The sequence below is a fragment of the Denticeps clupeoides genome, chromosome 3 (assembly GCF_900700375.1).
Source record: "Denticeps clupeoides chromosome 3, fDenClu1.1, whole genome shotgun sequence".
NCBI lineage: Eukaryota > Metazoa > Chordata > Actinopteri > Clupeiformes > Denticipitidae > Denticeps > Denticeps clupeoides.
In genome coordinates this window covers 9,448,461-9,469,032 of record NC_041709.1, presented here as the reverse complement: position 1 = coordinate 9,469,032, position 20,572 = coordinate 9,448,461, and the positions used below count along the sequence as shown (strand labels likewise).

At 41.5% G+C, this 20,572-nt stretch overlaps 1 protein-coding gene across 1 annotated transcript; it reads left to right on the top strand.

Annotated features, from left to right (window-relative positions):
• The first annotated feature begins 2,829 nt into the window (after window positions 1-2,829).
• On the top strand, window positions 2,830-13,735 carry nr5a1b (nuclear receptor subfamily 5, group A, member 1b). The gene is made up of 7 exons (XM_028972623.1): window positions 2,830-2,944; window positions 3,258-3,376; window positions 3,500-3,641; window positions 4,078-4,736; window positions 10,045-10,164; window positions 10,252-10,399; window positions 12,585-13,735. Exons 2-7 carry the CDS (start codon window positions 3,275-3,277, stop codon window positions 12,836-12,838), a joined length of 1,425 nt encoding a protein of 474 aa, XP_028828456.1. The 5' UTR covers window positions 2,830-2,944; window positions 3,258-3,274; the 3' UTR covers window positions 12,839-13,735.
• Window positions 13,736-20,572: the final 6,837 nt, after the last annotated feature.

The window sequence follows — 20,572 nt, the reverse complement described above, 5'->3', positions numbered from 1 at the left end:
GGAATTTGAACAGGACGTGCGTTTAAAGGGGTTAAAAGGGTTGGGGATGTTCGGAGTTTGTGGGATATGAAATACGGGGCCGATCCGGTGACAACCTGTTGCTTTAGTTTTGATTAAAGCCCAATCTGAAGTGCCGCCTCCCCAGGACCATTGTCTCAGTCTCAATTACACAAAGTTCACAACACTACGGTTCTTTCATTTTTATTCCGCTGCTTCTTCTCTCGTTCCTATGAAAACAACATTACACACCTTAATAACTTGCTCCTGCATCATCCACGCCTGGATCCGGTAAAGCGGTGGTGATGGCGTTCCACCTGCTTGCACCGGCCCCGTCAGCAGCCAGGATCTAACACCACCAAAACGCCACATTCCACTTCCCTCATTATCCTCTTGACGTCTCCGTTTTTAATTGCTGATATTGGACATATTGGCCTCATAAAAATAAAATAAAAAATGCCAGACGGGGTGAATGCGTTTTAGCCTCTGCAAACAGGAAGGAAAAAAAAAAAAGTAGTGCAAGTATTTTCAAGGAGGCACATTAACCACGGGCCGAGGATTTCTATGGGGAAGCAGAGGAGTGGACAAGAGGCGGCGGACGGGGTCGGCGAGCTGAAATGGCCGAGACACCGGGCCCACCGCAGGCCCCACATCCTCAAAGTGAAGGTCACCGGTGAAACCAGGAGGGCCCCGGCCTTCCCGGGAGAAGGCCCCTCGCAGTCTCCCACAAGCCCCTCTGCAGGGGATGCGTCTTTATGCACCGTTCACTCAAGTTATTGATTGCTCGCAGAACCCCAGCAGAAGGGTGCATAATGCTGCACGAGCTTTTTGGGATGGTCACGTGCTGGAGAGAGAAACGTTGTTCTGGAAAGGAAAAGCCCGGGAATGAGCAGGAGACGGGAGATAAGGGGCGAGATTGGGGTGGGTGACCTTGCCGGAGCCTCGCGCTGTCGCCGAGTTGTTGCGGCGGAGAAGGCGCTGCGCGGCCGGACGGCCCGTTTCGTTCCGGGACTTCGCCCCGCGCGGGGTCCGGAAAAAGCGCGAGCGCGGTCGCCGTGGGCGGTGACGTCATCGCGGCGGCCGTCAACGGCTCGGACGGACGCGCTGACGCGTGCACAAGCGGCGACGCCGACGTCAAAACAGCGAGGCGACGCGGAGATCTGTTCCATATTTATTTGAAAAACACGTCTCACCCGCAGAGACAGGCCGTGTCTGGTAGCCACAGCAGCCCCGCATAACAAGACCCGCGGCGGGGACAAACACGAGATAGGCCGCCGCTGGTCACGTGGCCACCGCTTCTTATTAGGACGATTACTGTTGTTATTATTATTATTATTATTATTATTATTATTATTACTACGATCCGATTTATTACCCCGTGCACGACCTCTATCCGATCCGCTCCGGCACTAAAATAGAACAACAAAACACGTGTTATTATTATTATTAATAATAATAATAACGATGTGGTGTTATTTACGTCTAGTGAGCAATATTACGCGCTTGACTCGCCGTAGATGCTTCTTCAAACAATCGTAAGACCGAAATTCCGAAGAAAACCTTTTACACGTTCAACCTACGAATTAGAATTAATAACAGTTACGTTTTTATTTATTGATTTTTTTTTATTTATGTGTTTAAGTGGAGTGCAGACAATTTTAACGTTTCAAAAGATGCACGCCAAAAAAAAGCAATTTTGCTATTGTGCTGCGGTGAAAATATTACAAGGTTGAAACAAGATTTGAAACCAGTTGACTGTTAGATTGAAGTATTCTTGGCACAACGTGATAAAGAAATAGATAAAGTATATATATATATCTCTCTCACATGAATATAAATTCCCCCATTGTCAGTTTCTGACGTTCATTTTGTAGTTTTATACAGTACAGTTCATTTTATACAGTTATAACACAGCGACGTTGTTACGTAATCACAACCAACACGTCTCATACGCGAAATTATAGAATAATGTGTAAAGAATACGTCTACTGATGCACGGTTAATACGTGAATGTAAATGTATTATATTCACTCCGTCATCGCACGCGTTTATGAAACAAATGCTGGTGCGGGTGTGTCCAGGAGCATAGAAATCTAACAGTAAATGCACCACCATCTTTATTCTGACGTTTCTCTTGCGTGGACGAGGGCGCGCAGGGTGGGAGTCCGGGGGTCGAGAAGACGAGCCTCCCGCTGCCTGCTTTATTTTACTGTCCAAGCCCGTAAAAATAAGAATACAAATACACTCATAATCGCCGCATATTCATTATTCGCAGCGGGTTTTATTCAGACAGATCGTGTGAAGAATGTAAATTTACTGAACTGGGCTAGAAAATGTGAAACTGTCCTTCATGTTTAAGATTTTTTTTTTTTTAATCTGATGTTTTATCTCTTTCTTTCTTTCTCTCCCTCTCTCTCTCTTTCTGTTGTCTTTGAAAATTTTCTGCCCTTGAAAATCTCGGGTGGAAGTGAACGGAGCGCACAGTTGGCCACGAGTCCCCGAGTGGCCACTTCACCTTCCCTCAACATCGAGATTCGTTAAATACAACACGCGGGCTCTATTCCCATCGATGTCATTCATTGTATTTATATCTGCACTCCCTTCCACTCTTGTAATACCGACCCAGTTTTTATTACTATTATTATTATTATTAATTTGAGTTTAATATAAATGTGATCCCGATGTAAGGGACGAGCGGCGGCGCGTTTTGGGGCGCGTCTCCCTCCTCATTACGCATGCCCGTCAGAGATAGGCGCTCCCGCCTGTCGCTCCTCTCACGTCGCGCTCCGCGTGAATATGAAGGGCGGCCTCCCCTGCGTGGGTCCGCACACGGTCTCCAGTCTCCACGCGGACACGAGCGGGTCGGGAAGGCGCGTCCACGGGGGTCCTGCGTGGGAGGAGAGGGAATAACGGCGCGGAGGAGAGAGGAGAGCTGCGGGCCGCGCAGGTGCCGCTTCCTATTACAGATTTTAATCGTTTTAATAACGCGAATTAAAAAAGACATCTGTTTGGCAATTTTTTTTTGTTAATGTCACAGTTGAACAACATTTTGCAAGTATGCATTAATCAAGATATTAAATACGAATTCTATAAATAATAAAGTTCTGAGTGACGGGAGTTGTCTCATAAAGGCGTAAATGAAGAAAAAATAATCCTTCTAAATTATTCTATATGTTAATTTGCATCTAACGGGACACCGAAACGATTTTTTCCCGTAGGCAGTCCTGATAATAATAGAAATGTTTGCGCCGTTCTCACAGGCATTCCGTTGAACGGAATGGAGTACAGTTACGATGTGGATCTAGAAGAGCTGTGTCCTGTCTGCGGAGACAAAGTGTCCGGGTATCATTATGGGCTGCTGACGTGTGAGAGTTGTAAGGTATTTACCAAGCTTTGAATTCTGCGTGGCTGTCTGCTTACCCGGCTATTACTATTATTACTATTATTATTATTATTATTACTATTATTAATATTATTTACCTTGCTTTCGTTTCGACAACAGGGCTTTTTCAAAAGGACAGTGCAGAATAACAAGAGGTACACTTGCGCCGAAAGCCAAGACTGTAAAATCGACAAGACGCAAAGAAAACGGTGTCCGTTCTGTCGCTTCCAGAAATGTCTGAGTGTTGGGATGCGTTTGGAAGGTACGTTTGAAGAAGAAGAAAAAACGAATTAAATCAAATAATTAACAAAAATTAAAAGGAATGATTGCGGTAAAATTGTTGGCTTCGGGTGGACTGCCGTTTACTGGGAGGTTTTGTTAAAATGTTCTTTTTAAAAAAAAAACGACTGATAATGAATATTACAAAAACCTTTGCAATTACCATAGACCGGTGATCTGATGTATTATTATTATTATTATTATTGATGATGAATTTATTTGTTTGCCTGCTTTATTTGACATGACATAAATAATTATTCTGGGCTCAGAAAGACATTTCTAATACAGCCTCGAGCCAGCAGCAGGGTTATCGCTGTGTGTAGTGATGATGAATTTTTCCTTCGGTGGCTGGATCAAGGTGAAGTGCTATTGATTCATTCTGCGCTAATGGCTGATGGTGTCTGCTCTTGTGGCCACAGCTGTCCGCGCAGACCGCATGCGGGGGGGACGCAACAAGTTCGGCCCCATGTACAAGCGCGACAGGGCCTTGAAGCAGCAGAAGAAGGCGCTGATACGGGCCACGGGCCTCAAGATGGAGTCTACGCCGCCGCTGGCATCCCCCGCCCAGACGGACTATGGGTTTTCTGGCAGCCTCCAGGGGCTTCAGCCCGTGCCCAAGGGCATGCTGCCTGCAGCCTCGACCGCCATCTCACCCACAGACTATGAGCGCAGCCCCTACGGCCACGCTGCTCTGGGCATGCCCATGGCGGCCCACGAGCCTCTGCAGGCCCAGTACCAGTACGCCTCCTTCCCCAGCCGGGCCATAAAGTCCGAGTATCCAGACCACTACACAAGCTCGCCGGAATCGGTGGTGGGATACGCGTACCCCGAGCAGGTGTACCCCACCGGCTCTCCTCAGCCGCCCAGCATGCCGCAGCTGGTGCTGGAGTTCCTGCGCTGCGACCCGGACGAGCTGCAGGTCCGGAGCAAGATCGTGGCCCACCTGCAGCAGGAGCAGAGCGGCCGCGGGAAGCACGACAGGCTCACCACCTTCGGCCTCATGTGCCACATGGCCGACCAGACGCTGTTCTCCATCGTGGAGTGGGCTCGGAGCTGCATCTTCTTCAAAGAGCTGAAGGTCAGACCCTCCCCGCCTAATTCTGAAATCCTTCATTATTAATCCTACAACTGTAGGATCACTTGTTTATTACATATTATACAATATTCTACAACATATTGTATATTGTGCATTATTACATACTACATATGTTGTAATGTATTCCGCAATGGAAAATAATCAAGCAGAATGAAGGAACTGGTCTGCAGTTCATTTTAAGACCCCGTGTTATTACTTCGAGGCGTCATTCTTGCCGTCACACGAAGTCTGTGACCCGCATAGGACGGAATTATTGTCCACAGACCTCAGTACGCTGCAGAACAGAGGCTCGCCTGCATAACGTCCATGATGGAAAGACGATGACAGGAGTAAACAGCTTCGTGCGCGGATACAGTAGCGGGAGTTGATGAATGAGAGATGGAGAAATAGGATGAAGTCTAGACTCGTTTTGAAACTGGTGGTTTTGTGACACATTCGCTCCTTATTCTTGTATTCCTGATGATTCTTAAAATCCTTTTTTAACAAGAGTAAAATGACAGACTACACACTTTTCTAACTGAATTTAATTACATCTAATTTTAGATTATGTATTTTGTATACATTTTAAACATTTTAAATAGAAAATGTTTATTGGGTGTAAAATTTTTTTAGCCATAATTCTGAAACGTGAATAACATGTTTAAATATCTAACCTTATAAATCGTATTTTCACTCAAATAGCATTCCCTATCTGTAAACTGTATGACATTTGTGCTTATAATACATGGGGCATTTAATCAAAGGAATGATTGAAGCAGCCATCTATCCCCATGCAGAATATAAAAGCTTAAAAAAATGCCGGGAAAAAAGCTAAAAAAAAAAAAAAAAACACGTCAGTGTGATGTAAAGCAAGCATTTCAGGTTGTTCTGTATGATTATGGTGGATGGGGGTTCATGCACAGATGGGCGTATGTGTGTGTGTGTGTGTGTGTGTGTGTGTGTGTGTGTGTGTGTGTGTGTGTGTGTGTGTGTGAATGTGTGAGTGCTTAACATACAGGTTCGGGAAGGAAGATCATGAGTCTGTCGCTCTTTTTTAATATGTGCATTCTTCTTTCATAAATGCTCGTTGATGGTCTGGCGTGACAAGGTCATGTCCATCTGTCCTAAAATAGAGCACTTGAGCTGTAGTTCAGCTTAGAGGAAGTGAACACTACAGTGTCCTTACCCTGCTATCCCTGAGATTCTTACCACAATTCAGCCATTGTTTGCTCTGATAAGCCACAGATGAATACAGTGACAGATTTATTTTTGATAAATTATTTTTTTCTGTGGTTCTCCTCACAATTCCCATTCAGGCAATATTTAGTCAATACACTAACTTTAAAAACTTTATGTGTATCTCTCTACTTAGCTATGATAAAATTAATCAACCACTCAACATAAATGAACAAACAAATTGAGGATTTTCTTTACTCAAATTAACACATCACACGAGATGCCATTGAATTTGGGATCATAATGAGATTAAAACAAGTCACATGTAAAATAAATATGAATACTTAACGGAGATGTTCTGTTGTTGTGAGCTATGGAGTTGTGCCCAGATCTTGGTCTTTTGTGAGACTGTATCCACGTTTGTTAAAATTAACCACATGCAGAAGTTATATAACATATAATGCAAAAATATATTCATTACTGTGGAAAAAAAAAATTTAATGAAAAAAATTAAAGGATTTAACTCTTGAGGTAAAATACTGCACTGCACTATAAATCTTATAACAACTTTGCAGTCTCAAAAATCTCCTCAGAAACATCAAATCTCAGCAGGAAAGAACTCCCACAGTTATTTTTGCTCATAGTAATTGCATTCCAGCAAATAGATAAGAGTGGAATGTGAGCTCCCTAGTCTATTGTGTTTGGGTTTTTCTTAACGAAAAATAAAAGCTTTTGCAAAGAACTTTAACTTTTACAACTTGTTTTCCTTATAAATATACGTTTTTGTGTTTTTCCATTCTTTAACCTGTCAGGTGCTTATGATTCTTTATTGAAATATCTAATTGCAGTTTTATCATATCTTGGGAGAGCAATGCTTATTGCCCTGCCCTGCTTTATTGCCCTGCTCCTCCCCACAGGTATTTTCTGTACTAAATCCATGTAGTTGTATAAGCAGTTATGTGCTTGAAGCATGACACATCTGTTTTGTATGCGCAGCCTCATGACCTACTACTTGTCATAAAATAAGTAACTGAATGTCATTAAAGGGAAAATACATGTATTTATTTATTTGTTTGAACAGGTTGGTCACCTGTCAAAAATATACTGATGCTGACACAAGCGCATTATGTACTAGTGAGTTACAGTAATTGTGTGAATGACTCTGCGGCAATAGACTGAAAATTTGTACAGTCGCCCGCAGGTATAACACTGTATGTTATGACCGGCAGACAGTGATAGATGCTTTAGTAAAAATGGGACTTTGTTCATTTTGTTTTGATCTAATTGAGTTTTTTTACATTCTGAACCTGAATTTTCCACAGGAAAGTGAGCAGATTGAATGAGGAGATGCTGTGCTGTGATGAAGGATCTCTGTGTTTGTAGAATTCAGACCCAATTACTCCATTTTTATTTTGTCTCATGGTTGTAAAGCTTGCTCAGACATCAGGGCCATAAATAAATCATTTATATTTTGCCATTTTTCTTCCAAGCCACCACTCAGCCCTAGCAGTTTGACATCTGACGTGTACAAACACCAACCTTTCCGCACGCTGACAGGTAGTTTCCAGGTCTTTGTGTGAAAAGCAGGTGTCGTGACACACAGGTGCAACATATTTTGCAGAATGAGCCCGGGATGAGACAGGATGTTGTATTTACACCCGAAAGCAATATGTCCTATTGTGTGTTTACACTATTCTATACACTTTCCATTTATATTTCCAATTATATTTCAATTTACCCCATCATGCACACTAAGCCATACACAACATCCTGAGACTTATACACAACTTTACAACTGATTGTCCTAAATATTAAGTCAAGAATAAGGAGTGTGGTTTACATTTGACATTATGGACTTTTTTTTTTTTTTTTTTTAAGAACGCTGGCTGACATGATTAGTATAGCCATGAGAGAGCAGCTACCTCATCATTCGTTTAGCTGTCTTCTATATGTCTGCAAATGTCAGCGAGTGTGAATGTATGATTAGAAGTCAACAGCAACTATTGGTGAGCGGCTTGAAGGTCAAACACAGCCATATTTACAGGTATAGAATCGGGTTGTGGTTTGCTCTGGGTGTATACCTTATGTCGCCAAGCGCTGAAATAAGTGAGAAGCACTTATGCCCTCCTGACCTTGATGGTGTGGTGCAAAGTGATTGGAAGTGAGAAAGACCTCCTTTTTGTTCGGCACTATAGATTCAAACTCCTGCAACCAATGTGTGTGTGTGTGTGTGTGTGTGTGTGTGTGTGTGTGTGTGTGTGTGTGTGTGTGTGTGTGTTTGTGTGTTTAATGACACTGCAACTCATAGAAATGAAAATGGTGACTGGCGTCAATGTGCTCCTTTCAGCTCTGGGGTGATTAAAGATGAAGTTTAGGATTATTCATTTCTCAGTTTGCTAGGGCAGCAGCGCGTCTCAGGATCCGTATACACACAGAGAAATGGAAGTACCACTGTCGCTGGGGCAGTACCCTTCTGAAGAACAATAATGAACCTATCCTAATCCACAGAGCTATACGATGTCTGTATGGCTGTGTTTTTTTATGTCATTGATGTATTTTCATGTACATTCTTTTTGTCCTTTTTTTATAAACATCAGCCACTTTTGGAAAAATTGGTGAAATCCACTAGCCATTCTATCACTATTGTTCAGCTGAAATCTAGCAATTCCCAATCATTTTTGTTGGTTAACATTGGGTTAATTGGGATCATTTCCATGTGGTGCAGGTTCATGAGTACAAATAAGTACTTTCCCAAATCATGATCCTTTAAAGGTACAACATGGTATCACAAAGGACCTGTCCTGTACTTTTTGAGACACAATCAACTGAAAGGAACAGTTTTGTACCTGGATGTGTAATATTGCGTGTACCTTTATTTCTCTGTGTGTAGACAAGATTTTAGGTGCCCCCCCCCCAGAACACGAACACAGCAATGTTAACAGTTAATTTTAGTTGTATTACTAGCACAAATATGACTAAGCGTTATAAAAAAAAAAAAAATTGTGGTGTATTGATTGGTATTATTTATGCTGTTTCCTTGGGGTTTACAAGGCATTACTATGATTGGACCTATCGGCTTGCCATAATCGAGGTGGAAAGGGGGGGCATTCATAGGAAAAATGTAAAAAATCCATGTGGGCTTTTCATACTATTCATTTATATAATTAATTCATAATTAATAATCATATATGAAAATACACTTTTTTTGTTCCTTAGCAGTTGCTTATATTGTCTATGCCAAGGGCCGGATCTGTGATTTCACACAGATTTCTGATACTAATTTACATTCTTACTGGCTGTTCAAGTAATGAAACTTGCCAGGTGATTTGTCAGAGCCACTGAGAGAGCGGAATTTTCATTTTCAACCAGCAGCTCAACAACTAAGAGAATAAGCCCAAAACCTTTGTTTCAGTAATCTAATGCAAGTTTTCCACCTGGCTTTGTGTTGTCCACCAAATTTCTGCTCATTTGCTAATTTTCAAAATGGACTTGGACATGGCCAAAAACGTTTCTTGCTTTTCTACTTCATGCTGTTCATGAGGTTATCCAGTAGTGCCCATAGCCTGTAGTCCAAATGTCTGTATTGATGAATTCTTGTAGATGCTGATGCTTCAACTTTGAGGAAAGAGCATGACTGAATGGAATGTGTCATGTCTTCATTCACCATGGTAACAGCAACATTGTCGAAGAAGCACATGCTTTTGTTCAGAGCTCTTCTCTAGCATACCTAGGGACCTGTCACTAAGATTGCCATTCTCTTTTCTCTCCAAGCCAGTATAACAGGGAAAAAATTATTGTTTGGGCAATACATCACAAAGAATGTCTGTTATGGACCCTTGTAGGTAGGTCACAATAGCTATGTCTGTCTATTGAAGAATTCTTTATCACAGTACTTAAAAATTACAATGGGTCCTTTTAGGCACAGTTTGTGGACACAGTTGTCCAGCAAGCTAGTGTTCCTTACATTATATATAAAACAAAATTTCTGCACTCACATTTGCTCCAATTGTTAGGTCAACTTTAATTATGTACTCAGTAGATGCACAAGATCTATTGCTTCAATCCATATTTGAGGAATGTCTGCTGTTATGCATGTTTAATGCATGTCTAAGAACACATTGTTTGATTTTTTTAGGTAGGAGACCAGATGAAGCTTCTACATAACTGCTGGAGTGAGCTGCTGGTGCTAGACTACATCTCTAGACAAATACAGCATGGCAAGGAGGGTAGTATCCTGCTGATCACAGGACAGGAGGTGAGTGCAACAAACACACACACACACACAGCCAATGCACAGCTTTATAAATATACATCTTCAACCAGCTCACCTTGTGCCGGTCAGGTGGAGATATCATCCATCTTGTCTCAGGCTGGGGCCACACTCTCCAGCCTGGTGCAAAGAGGACAGGAATTGGTGAGCAAACTGCAGGCCCTGCAGGTAGACCGTCGGGAGATTGCGTGCTTCAAGTTCCTCATCCTCTTCAACCCTGGTGAGTGGTAGAGAACTGAATCGATCCATCTAACCTTGACCAAGAGGCACAGTAACATCTGATGAATATTAAGACTATTCTGTTGTGGAGAACTTGTGTTACAGAATACTACAAAATTCCAACTTATTTATAGCTTATAGTTGTAGCATTAAAATGTTTAGGCTGAATTCTCTGGTAAAAAATATCATTTAAATATTTAGATCCAGTGATATGACTATGAATGTGGGTCTGATGAAGGCTCTGAAGGCTCTGATGTTTGTATGGGTTTAAATGCCTGCTATGTTTCCAACAAGGCTTTCAGTATATAAAGGTGGCATACAGTGTGTTCTGGGTACAGAACGGTGAAATGGCATGGCATACTCATTATTGGTGGTAGTTTATATGAAATCAGCCTTGAATTGCATCCCCATGATTAGCCTTTGCATTTACAATAGATATATGGTCCATTTTGCAACACCATCAGACATTAATTTATCTGGATATTTTCCCCTTTCACAATTTTAATGGAACCGCATCACATTGTCTCCAATGGCAATGTAAACAACATTTCACTTATTCACATACATGTACAGAGGTATTAGCAAAATCAAAAAATTAACACTCAAATGCTTTTCATGACCTTAGCACCTCATTAAAAACGAATTTTTCAATTTGCGGTTTGACCCTGTGTAATTACGCGGTTAAAAGATGGACATTGAATTCATTTCAATGTAATAATGAGTGCATAGCCATATTGACAATCTATCTCTTTATTATACTAAGAGGCTAATGTTTTGTCTAAATCAAGTCACTCGGTGAACAGGTAATGGGCTTAATTAAAATTTGAGCTCTGTGAATGGGCTGTGTTTACAAAGGTATGGAGCAGCGCCCTTCATCTATAATCATGTTCAATGGAGGTTTAATGGATTGACCCCACATTCGTTTCCCTCCTAACTAACGCTCATGCTGGATCTGCTGCATTTGTAGGGGGAAAATGGCCTTTTATCATCTACATTCCCTTAAGTGATAGCAATTTGGCGCAAGCCTGATGGGAACAAAAGCTGCTTTTTGTAATGAGAGTGCTTGAGCTCCTGGGCAATGCTCTGAGTGTGTATGTTTGTTTGCACTTGTGTGTGCCTTTCGGATTGTGTACATTGTGTGTGTGTGTGAGTGTGTGTCTATATTCAGTGGTGCATGCACATCCATTTTCCTCTTCTGTCTCTTTAGAGTGTCTTCAGTGTGCAAAGGGATTTGTCAATACTCTGCTTGCTCTCTCTCACTCTGTCTCTCATAAAAAAGGGGTCACAGTCTTTCATACCAATAGTCTTATCGGTAGACTTTTTCCTTGTAAAACAGTTTTTTTCCTGTAGGATCTTGACTTAACATGTAGATACCTTAGACGCGCACTTCCTGACAACAGATAGACTTGGACTGATATTCTGCATGGCATGTGCCAGTAATGTATGAAGGACATGTTCTGGTGAACTGGATACACGTGAAACATTGCTGTAGCTGGAAGGAGAGGAACACAAAGCTATATCTAGCAAACCAGTAGCGATGAGATAAGGAATGGCTGATGTGATGGTGATGGTGCTGAAATGTAGGTGCAGTGCCACTTTTGAAAGACGATTATAAGACCACTGTAAATGAAATTTTTAACCAATTTCATGTCCACACTATTAAAAAGTAAAAGAACATTTTTCTACAATTATTTACAAAATCAATAATTTTTTTCACATTTATCCTACTGGAGAAAGTTGCATAGGTTTTTTGCTCACTTTTGTCATCATCAAAAGCCCCATCATGAGATGCTCATTAACATGAGTGAACCATCCCATTTTCCCAGGTCAGGAGTGTGAAATGTTGCCATCACATTAAAAAACTGTTTTTAGTTAATTACATAATTACATGTGTGTTATTTCATAGACCTGTTTCTTCCTATAATGTAATCTCTTTTTCATGCTTTGCATGAAATGGTTTCTTTACTCGATTATAACCCAAAGCTATGGCTGGGTGAGATGCCCTTAAACTGTACCACAAGTTTTTGTCCCCATAACAGTCCATCTGTAGAAGGTAGTGTACCTAAATACCCATACATATAATGCAAGGCAAATAAATGAGTAGGTTTGGCCAATCCTTTGACTGGTACTATGTGTGTGCATCCCCTATGTGTTCCCTGTCTCTCACTTCTGTCTGTCTCCTTCAGATGTGAAGCTGCTGGAGAACCAGCCATTTGTGGAGAGTGTTCAGGAGCAGGTGAATGCTGCTCTCCTGGAGTATACCCTCTGCAGCTACCCACAGTTCCTGGACAAGTTCAGCCAGCTGCTGCTGCGTCTGCCCGAGCTGCGGGGCCTCAGCGCCCAGGCTGAAGACTACCTGTGCTACAAACACCTGAGTGGCGAGGTGCCCTGCAACAACCTCCTCATTGAGATGCTCCACGCCAAGAGGGCCTGCGTCTGAATTCAGCCCTCAGCGTCCTGCCCCACAGACCCGACCATCCACATTGCTGAGGCCAACCACACACAGGAGGCAATTAAAAGAGCGAGAGAGACTGACACAGAACCAGTTACAAAGAGTACCAAACCGAAAGGCAGAGGAGGAGTCTGATGGGTCACTCAGTAGCCGAAGAGTGAGGCCACTGCTGTTTGTTGGTAGCATTTTGGTAGCAAAATGCATTTTTGCAGTTTCTTGAAAAAAAAACAAAAAAAACAACCCCCTCCTCCAGAGAAATAAATAACTAAATAAATGCTCAGAGAAGACGGCGCCAAGTATGTATTAAAAGTCCACTTAACATTACTGTGAAATAAAGGAAGAAGACAGACAGAAGACAGCCGACAGTAAGCCGTGTATGATTTTCAGACTATCACCAGCAACCCATGGAAATACCAGTATAGCAAACATACCCGACACACACTGTCTCACACACACATTTTCACAGTTCTTTAGCACCAGGATGCTGCAGATACATTTTCATTAAAATTAAAGGATCCACATTAAAGCATCCACAGAGCTCATGTCTCATGAGTTCTGATTAGTGGGTTTTTTTTGTGTGTGTGTGTGTGTGTGTGTGTGTGTGAGGGAGAGGGCCACGACCAGGAGTATCAGAAGAGCTGGGAATGAAAGAAATGTGTGACGTTCCACCTACGCACACAGCGCTTCCTGCACACAAACACACAGCGCTCTGAGCACAATGGAGCGTGCTCAGCAGGCCGATGAAAAGCTATTAACCGCGGGAGACGCTGAATAGAAACATCAGTCGTGTACAAATGTAGCCACCGCTAATTTGAAAGTGGGAATGAAATTTGCCGGGGCGGTGTGGATGACATTTTTATCAACATTTTTGTCATGTTTCTCTTTTTTCCCCCCCTCACCCTCTCGCTTTTTTAATGCTGTCTCCCCACTACTGACTGCATCACTGTGTCTCTTTCTTTCTAGCGCGCTCTTTCTCTTTTTCTTCTTACATGCAGCCCTATATTTATGAAAGATTAGACTCTGGTGACCTGAGGGACTGAAACCCCACTGTCACTGCAGTCACACTGGCAACCAGAGACCACATACTGTACCTGTCCATGAGTGTTTCTGTTGTGACACTGTCTGTAATGCTGTATTATAAAAGTAATAATGTGAAAATGCATCAGTCTGTTTATTATCAGTCCAGCTAAGAATGGGAAATTGGGGCACAAGGGGGCAGAATGAAAAAACCTGCGTTAATATGAGGATTTTCAGACCTTTGCAGATTGTGAGGCTATCCATATTTATCATGTAAAAAAACTGAAGTGTATCAAAAAACTATGAGGTGTCCACATCAGATCAGCTAATCTGTGTTATATTTTCCCTGGCCTGTTTGGTGGCAAGAAACTGGTTTCCAGTCCCCCACCATGTCAGTAAATCTCACCCTGATTGGTCTGGGCCATGTGCCAGTGAGCCCTTGCTGACATTTGTTTGTCATTCAGTTAAGTTCTTTTGTTCGAATTGTGCTTAATTGTGCTTGTTTTGAGTAAATAAATTACAATTATTTAAAGCATTACACACTGATTTCAGTTTTACAGTGCATATGGATCATTCCACTGTTACAGCAATGTTCCAGAGAGGCTCTTTAAATGCAAAGGCCTAATTGTGTTCAGGATCTGTTTTTTCATAGCATTTAAAACCCTTATAACACAAAAAGTAGAAAAAGTCAAAGCTAAACAAAGTAAAGACACAAAATTATGCTTGTCATGATAGACCTCATCCATCCCTTATTGCACAGGACTTTCAAGGCCACTGATATGGATAGATAAAAAGAAATCTGAAAATGATTAAATTACTCTGTGCTATCAGTTCTTTTATCTTCAGAGATGAAACGGTAGAACTTAAAGAGAGGAAAAACTCCTACACACTCCCACATAAATAAAAATTTCCAAGCATGTCATAGGTGTCTGTGACAGGAGTATATTAGTATTTGGTATTCAGTATCTATCTATGGTATTTGGTATCTATAAGAGTTTGTGAGCATAGATGTTGAAAAAGAGTGTGGAGGTGGGTGGGTTATTTTTTCATGCATGGCTCTTGTCTAAAGACTACTAAAAAGAAGAAATAAAAGAACAAAATATAACTCATATCACCAAATCCAAATTGTCTTAATGTTTGTATTTGTGGGGCTTTTTTGTCCCTTAATAAATGTTTTTATTATCGCAAATACATGCTGAAAACTGATAGTACTAGACTGCTACTAAAACACCTACTAAGTGAAGAAGTATGTAGAAATATGTAATAATTTTTTTAAATCCAAGGTTACTACTGAACCATGAATGCCAGAGATGTTAATTATATATTATAACTGATAGCTCATTAATTTTACAGTTTAAATTGCATTTTATTTAATTTTATTGTCCGGCTCAATACCAGAACAAACTGAAAGGCTTTTTTTTTTTGGCTTTTTTCTTTCTGTTTCCAATAGAACTAGCTAATGGGAATGCTAATTAATGGTCATTAGTATGAATATCTGTCACAAAGATTAACATGCATTATTGTATTGAATATCAAGCTTGATAACCTACCATAACTTTTCCCAAAATGAGGACAAATGAGCCTGATGGAATAAGAATTTGTTTTTATTAATGCATTTTGTTTTCACTTTTGCACTCCTTCCCACCAAATTCAATGAAGCGGCTCAGAACACTCAAACCTCACGCGCACTGACTCACACCTCCTGAAAATCAGAAGTTATTATTCTTAAGACACTTCAAGCAGTTCTCTAAGCCACACCAGATTTACAGAGGTGAATTAAAGTACATTTTAGGACCATGGTTCAATCCAGTGCCTTTCAGGGCCACGCTGTCTGCATCCCTTTGTGATTGTGAACAGTTTTTGATTGATTTATTGTATAAAGGATTTTTTTAGACCTATTGTAACACACCTTTGACATATAATTTAATTTAATATCTGAATAAATAAATAATGAATATCACCTAAATTTATATTTTCACAAATTCTGACATAGCCAGGCAGAAATTGGATAATGTCTCCTCCAATTATATCAATTTCCAAAACTTGGTCTGTTTGAGTTTCTTTTTGACACTATTGAGATTCTCAATACTAACTGAAATGTTGGCGTATTAAAATTGCGTAAGAACAGTTGTGTCCACAGACCAATACTAACTGTAAGTACACACACACACACACACACATAGAAAAAGAGAACTGAAGAGAGTCAGCACAGCTGGGCCCTTTTCTCAAAAAGCAGAATTAAAAGGTAGACCCGGAGAAGAAAGCTTGTTTTTCATTTAGCCAACCTTCAATATTGCACCTGAAAGAGAGAGAGTGAAAGTCGGAGCACAATTAAGCAGAGAGCATCCTTTATCAGGCCGTGATTGTGTGTGTGTGAACTGAAGGCAGGGGAGGGGGGCGGCGGTGCTGTGGGAGCAGGTGTTTAAGAGCCTGATATTTCGGGGGCCAGGAGAATAACGCCTTTCACCATGGGTGCAAACATGGCTGAACCAAGCACCACTCCAAAGCCATTAATTGGTTGTTTGACATGAAAGAGCGTCTTCCATTCTACTGAATTCAACTCACTCGGAAACAAGGTTGTGTCATGGTGAAAAATTTTGCCTCGGGACATGGTACATTTTTTGTGTTCAGATGCCAAATACTGTCAATAATATTGAGAAACACCAGCGTTTGCCATTTACCTGAGTTCCACAAAAACACCAGTCACATTACTTCATACTGGAAAAAAAATCAAAGGAAACTTGTAAGCAGTAAACTTTAGGGAATTGCTAATTAGTTTTACTTACCAAAGAGAAAAGATCCTGACATATCAATTCATGAGTGCACTGCTTATCCTTCAGCTGAAATAAACTGCTGTACGCGCTCACCTTGAACACACTGTTCATTGCGTTGAATGTGGGCACTGTTTTTATTGTGCTCTACACAAAGCCTTCATTAGATTTACTTGCAAATGCCCCCACTGATAACTCAGTTCGTGTTTGGGGCTGAGCAAATTGCTGGCGTGGAAAGCATGCAAGGCAAAGAAAGAGCATGCAGCTCTGCTACTGACTATATTTCCAAATGGAGATCTTCTCCTACCATCACTTTCCGACAGAACTGATGTATTTATGAGAGAAGTGCAGCTCTCACCTAGGAAAACGACATCAGGCTTCTGACCTCTGACCTCCCGCCTCACTTCCTCGCTGGGTGGGGAAAGAGGACGCGAGACCCAGGAGCACCAAATGGATGCTGCATGATGTTCTTTTTAGTGAGGGTGGCAACTTAAAAGCTCATTAAAATGAACGAGGCATTGTGCACCAAGTCATCCTCCATTCTCTGCCAGATGGCTCCAGGGAAGCTCCTCCAAGCGTGCATCTGCTGACAGTGGCGATGAATTGTGCCAGTATATGGTGGCAGCCTGCCTTGCTTCCGACAAAATACAGAAAAAAAAAAACGTGTCAGCCTTGTTAGGTCATTTTAGTTGGTGCTTGGCTAGCTGCTGCAATCATTTTAATGGTGTACCATTCGGTCATAGTTTTATAGACATGCTTGTGCCATAGCTTTCTATGTAAATAGAAGGTATAGGTTGAGGGCTGTGTGTGGGGGGGGCCCACGCTTTCCCAGCATTCTTCCTCCTCCTGTGAAGATTAGCTGTAAATCCACGTCTCTGTGTGTCTCTCATTAACCTGAGAGCTCAGCAAATGTGGCCACTCTGCTCTTAATCTTAAGGCACTATCTGATTCCGTGCTACCCGTCCGACGTGACCAACATCCTCGGCCTGCAGCTGGCACCTGCCTGGCACCACTCCCATCTTGGCCATCAACGTGACGCACATTCCCACAACAACCGCCTCAGATCTGATCACCTGGTTTGATATCATAGTCTTCTTGCTTCCTTTGTCTCAGCTGTGTGCCAGTTATCATGGCTGTTTGTACCCATGTGGTAACGTGATGCACCTACTTAAGGGTGTCAGCTATGAAACTCTTTCTGCGGGCAGAGAATTTGTTGCTTTAAGTGGAAGAGTACCACCGGAGATGTAGTTATCACACTGAAATGACAAAGCCATTACCACACAGTTGACCCTGGGCATGCCACATTTGCTTCATCTTCTTTGTGTAACCTTCAGTGAAGGAACACCTTCTTTCTTAATTTTTTCTATTGTGTGGTCAGCATGGTCTAATTGGGGTGGAAACCGGGGTCAGAACTGAGGAACCTCCGTTGCAGATCAATTTCAGAAATCCAGAGGGACTGGATTTAAAAGTGTCCTTCATGGCGGCTGTGTGAAGAACATGATGACCACCATGTAAACAGCCTGACATGTCACCCAGGTAACCCACACGTCTGCAGCTGATCATTTCTGATGATTACAGCCCTTTACAAAAACACAGTAGACCAAATGATCTGCTGACATACAGTACTGTGCAAAAGTTTTAGGCAGGTGAGGAATTAACTAACAATGATTTAAATTTTTTCCCCCCCGTCAATTAACAAAATGCAGTCAATGAACATAAGATCAAAATTTGGTGTGACCACAATTCGCCTTCAAAGCAGCGTCAGTTCTTCTAGATACGTTTCTGCAGGAAGGTTGGTAATATTATCATAGTGATAGTAGCCTAGTGGGTAACACAGTCGCCTATGAACCAGAAGACCCAGGTTCAAATACTACCATTGTGTCCCTGAGCAAGACACTTAACCGTGAGTTAAGTCCCTTAACCCCGGACTGTCCCTGTAACTACTGATTGCAATTCACTCTGGATAAGGGCGTCAGATGAATGCTGTAAATGTAAATGTATTAACCACTTTTGTGCATGTAGGCTTTCTCAAATCCTTCTGGTTCTTCATGTTGTGACTTACAGGACTTCTCATTCTTCTTTTTAGTTCTTAATGACATTGGCTGTATGTTTGGGGTCTTTATCCTGCTCCAGAATATTGAATGATGGTTAAGTATCTGCATTTATTCCTAAGCATTGAGGACACTATTAATCCTGACCAAATGTCTAATTCCGTTTGTAGAAATGCAGCCACAAACTTTCAGGGAACCTCCACCATGCTTCACTGTTGCCTGAAGACACTCAATATTGTTCCGCTTCAGTAAACAAACTGTCTTCTGCTACAGCCAAATATTTCAAATTTCAGTCCAGAGCACCTGCTGCCATTTTCCTGCACCTCAGTTCCCTATGTTTTCTGCATACCTTGTTTCCATGTGTGTTTCCATGTCAGGGGTATGTTTTTTGGCTGCATGAAGACCACTTCAGGTCAGAGGTTTTCTGACAGTGGATGGGTGTACCTGGGTCCCACTGGATTTTGCCAGTTCTGAGTTTATAACTCTAGTTTCAAAGGGAAATTAGCTTGATGTGTTTTCCATCTGCTGCACTTGGCGGACCATTGCGTCCAAGATATTTGACATTTTTCTGAACAGCACTTTTCCAATAGAACTAACCCAGTCTGGTTTTGAAATATTTATCTGGTTTACACCTTGCTGATGCAGTACAAATACCTTGTGTCTTGTTGTTGTGTTCAGCCATGCCATGGTTTATGACCTGTGTCATGAAACTGTCTTCCACAACTTCACCTGGTAGCAGAGTTTTGTTGCTCCTTTGTGAGATTACTTAACATTGATACGAGTTCTGGAAAAACGCTGACACAACGTCCTGTATACGCCAAACATTCTGGTTGGTGAATGGTGTTTATAACATCATTTCTGTGAATGCCTACTCATTTCTATAGGCTGCTCTCCTCCTCGTCCCACCTCTCTGCTTCTCATTGACATAAAGCTGCAGACACCGAATTGGCAGGTCCTGGGGAAATCTCCTTGTGGACTGGATCAAAGTGTCTGTAATTCTGCACCAAGGATGCATTTCGGCAAGAGACTTCAGATACAATATTTGGGGACCACTAAGACCTATATAAAAGCACAATTTCATGTCAGGGGCTTTTTAAGTGTCCTACATAGCGGTTTTCGTTTGAGTAAATGACTGTGTTTATGTGAAACTGTTTGTTATAACTGACTGACCATACACATGAAAAATCCCTGCTTTTGTACCTCTAAGAAATTATGCTGTTTCACAGACAAAAGATAATAGCACAAAATAATGATTTGATTTAGATTTTGTTTGCTCACTTTGCATCATGTAAATTGTTAAAAGCATTTTTTTCATGCATGCCTAAAACATTTGTATAATACTTTTACAGTGTAAAAGTGTACATAGTTTACACAGTGTACATATTTTCAACAACTTGTCATCGTTTGTCATTATTAAAAAACAAGAATCAAATAACAAGAAAGTGGGAAAAAATGGAAATAAAGAACTAATAGTATTGAGATGTGACTGTGCCCATCACCCAAACTTGCCTGGTCAGAAGCTGTCCTATGGTCAAAAGTGGAACAAGAGGCTGAGAGTATAGTAATTACAGTATATAGTGATTACAGTATAGATATCTTTTGACATCGGAGTTGTTTCATATTTTTAATTGTACCTTTCTGTGAACAGCAATTTGAGCAACATCTAGTAAAATCATTCAGCCACATCCCACAGATCCAACTGACACATGGTCAGTTGGATCTTTCCTGGTTTGGAAGTTTTTGTCATGCACTATAATAAGCACCTGAACCTGGAAATCTAATCAGCTGCTACACATTGCCACAGTCTCACACTCTTAGAGATTTGATCTTTCTACATCTGGTTCTCAGAGTTTTCAGGTCTTTTATTGCTCCAAACAGTGGTC

Coding starts and splice junctions, on each gene's coding strand:
- nr5a1b (XM_028972623.1), top strand. CDS start 3,275: ATGGAGTACAGTTACGATGTGGATCTAGAAGAGCTGTGTCCTGTCTGC. Junction 3,642..4,077: donor TGTTGGGATGCGTTTGGAAG/GTACGTTTGAAG, acceptor TTGTGGCCACAG/CTGTCCGCGCAGACCGCATG. Junction 10,165..10,251: donor TGCTGATCACAGGACAGGAG/GTGAGTGCAACA, acceptor TGTGCCGGTCAG/GTGGAGATATCATCCATCTT.